The sequence below is a fragment of a genome (assembly GCF_019968955.1).
Source record: "MAG: Porospora cf. gigantea A chromosome Unknown PgA_NODE_3706_length_2496_cov_376.966, whole genome shotgun sequence".
Taxonomy (NCBI): domain Eukaryota; phylum Apicomplexa; class Conoidasida; order Eugregarinorida; family Porosporidae; genus Porospora; species Porospora cf. gigantea A.
In genome coordinates, this window is record NW_027151651.1 from 1 (window position 1) to 2,496 (window position 2,496).

Here is a 2,496-nt window from a genome sequence, read left to right on the forward strand (position 1 = left end):
GCTCTTGAATCTGTCGGGTTTTGGGGGCCATTGGGAGTCATAAATCGCGCTTTTTGGAACGCATTCTGAGACAAAACGGAATTCTGTCCGTAACGAAGACCGAAGCGAAAATACGGTAGTCAGTTTGCGTAACGACGGAATAATTCTATTGGGCCCCCAAATCCTGAGACTCGTCGGAACTTCTTTTGGAAACCTCACATGACTCACGACTTTGAAAGTTGCGTATATCCATAACCCGTAGGTAGATATGGAGATCAGGATGCAAAACATTGTGGCGCTCCCATCGCTGACTCCGAGACTCGCCCTGCGTCCCACCTCAGAAACATGTCCCTTACTGGGCGGCCTGGGAAGGCATCCATTCTGCGAAGGCAATTACCAATCATGGCGACACAGAGTCCAGGGTAGACAACTTGCATGATTTCGTCGCAGTAGTCCACTACATCCAGCAACTCCTGCTGTGTGACTAAGGGCTCGTCCTCGTGGATGCGAGGTAGACGCCAAGGCTTGGAGCTCTCATGAACATTCGCTGGCGACAGGAGAAATGCGCTATCTCTGTGGCAGATGCCAGCTTTGGAGAAATTCTCCTTCAAAGTCTCAATGGCCTCTGATACATAACTCCCTTTGCTCTCCAAGCGACTGTTTTAAGACTGCCCACATCTCACTCGGACCGCTTGCAGTGTACCATAACAATCAACGGCGACCATGGAGACGTGACCATCATGCTGCTACTGTCGTGGTCGGTTGGTTTAACCAGCGAAGCCCGGATACGAGACACCAGTACCGTTTCCACAGCTGGAACTAAACATAAGGCGATGCACCCAGTTTGAAACTCGTCCAGCCACGTATCGTCTCCCAGTATTCCACGGGACTCACTTGTGAGGAACACCACAGAAAAGGACATGAGGAGGCATGAGAGTGCCAGGAAAACACGATCGTAGCTGTGCTCAGCGTCCCGGGAACTCACAGGTCTATGCGCAGAAAAAAGGCGAGGTAAGCGAAGTGCGTCACCACCCAGAGTGGCCAGACAATGTTGCAAATGTAGTACCTCGAGGAGCGCTTCAACGTCATAAAATAGTACAGACCTCCGCCTCTTTCCGTGTCCCAGCCCACTGCGTCAGCGATGCTTGCTCTTCCTACAGGTCATGTTAATTGTGCGGAGTATGAAGCTGGAGTCGTCCAGCGCGTATTTGAGTCCCTGCGTTCGGATGGCTGGCTTTTCGCACGTAGTTCTCTTGCACCACCACTGGCGTCGGCATCCCCTGCAGCGGTTCGGTTATGCGGATGTGCACACTGGAGTACTTCCAGGAACTGAAGCTGAGGGTGCAGTATTGGCTGTGGTTGTATGTCCCGTGGCTCACGCATCAAAAGGGAAAGCGGCAAGGTACAACGAACATGAAGCCGTGAGAACCAGCTGCCGAGACCACGCAACATTCCACTTCTTTGCCTCCATGAAGTGCCGGTCGTAGATGGAGACTCCGTAAACGAAGTTGGTTTCCTCCTGCAGGACGTCGGAGCTGACCTCATTCAGCTGCACGTCTGGGTACCAGACGGACTCCAGGGGCGCGCCGACGTTCATGGTTGCCGAGTCCCAATCAGGGACTAGGTCGTAGGACTCATATGCCAGCCGGGGGTCAGCCCAGTACATTTTTAGCCACACTGTCAGCGTAAGCTCACCTTTCTTGTAGTCGATGCCATGCACCTTCCACACTGTGAGAGCGAGTCCGACGCGGACGGGGCGCATCGCGGGCATGCTGCCAGCATCTGCATTTTGCTGGTGATCTGACTATAGTGCCCCACCAGAGCTCGCGTGCGTAGAGTGCTGTAGGTACCATAGTTGGGGCAGCCGAGTGCCAGGGTGAACAGAACGACTAGCTCCAAAAACATCAAATGTGATCCCTCGCGCCCAAAATTGTGCAGAGCATATTTGTGGGTCACAAATACCACATTTCGTTCTTCGTGCGTCGATATTAGTAACATGAGGGAGATCGTCCACATTCAAGTGAGTTCAGAAGATCTTCGGAACGCAGGTCGGGCAGTGCGGAAATCAGATCGGATCGAAGTTCTGGGAAGTGATTTCTAATGAGCATGGTATCTCCCCTGACGGACAGTACATCGGATCCAATGAGCAACAGTTGGATCGCATAGAGGTATTCTACACTGAAGCGGCGAACGCTCGCTATGTTCCGCGAGCGGTACTGCTAGATCTGGAGCCGGGCACAATGGACGCGGTGAAGAACTCCGAGTATGGAGCCCTGTTCCGACCAGATAATTTCATCTTCGGTCAGTCTGGGGCGGGTAACAACTGGGCTCGCGGCCACTACACCGAAGGCTGTGAACTGATAGAATCGGTCCTGGATGTTGTCCGCAAGGAGGCTGAGGCTTGCGATTGCTTACAGGGCTTCCAGGTGACCCAGTCCTTGGGTGGGGGCACAGGCTCAGGCATGGGAACACTGCTGATTTCGAAGATCAATGAGGAGTTTCCCGATCGAATTCTAC

At 53.2% G+C, this 2,496-nt stretch overlaps 2 protein-coding genes across 4 annotated transcripts; one reads left to right on the forward strand and one right to left on the reverse strand.

The window, feature by feature from the left end:
• Positions 1 to 254: 254 nt before the first annotated feature.
• On the reverse strand, positions 255 to 1,750 carry KVP18_002161 (uncharacterized protein; the record flags this gene model as incomplete). Of its 3 annotated transcripts, XM_067952846.1 has the most annotated exons (6): positions 255 to 636; positions 663 to 938; positions 965 to 1,109; positions 1,138 to 1,195; positions 1,224 to 1,332; positions 1,359 to 1,750. In XM_067952846.1, 6 exons carry the CDS (start codon positions 1,748 to 1,750, stop codon positions 255 to 257), a joined length of 1,362 nt encoding a protein of 453 aa, XP_067809269.1. The 3 variants fall into 3 exon arrangements, with proteins under 3 accessions (XP_067809269.1, XP_067809268.1, XP_067809270.1); XM_067952845.1 differs by lacking the exons at positions 255 to 636; positions 965 to 1,109; positions 1,138 to 1,195; positions 1,224 to 1,332; positions 1,359 to 1,750 and having other exon boundaries at positions 659 to 901; XM_067952847.1 differs by lacking the exons at positions 255 to 636; positions 663 to 938; positions 965 to 1,109; positions 1,138 to 1,195; positions 1,224 to 1,332 and having other exon boundaries at positions 1,355 to 1,750.
• A 225-nt stretch (positions 1,751 to 1,975) lies between these two features.
• On the forward strand, positions 1,976 to 2,496 carry KVP18_005169 (uncharacterized protein; the record flags this gene model as incomplete). Its single annotated transcript, XM_067949546.1, has 2 exons — positions 1,976 to 1,999; positions 2,028 to 2,496. Coding segments are annotated over 2 exons (493 nt in total), but the record flags the coding sequence as incomplete, so codon positions are not given.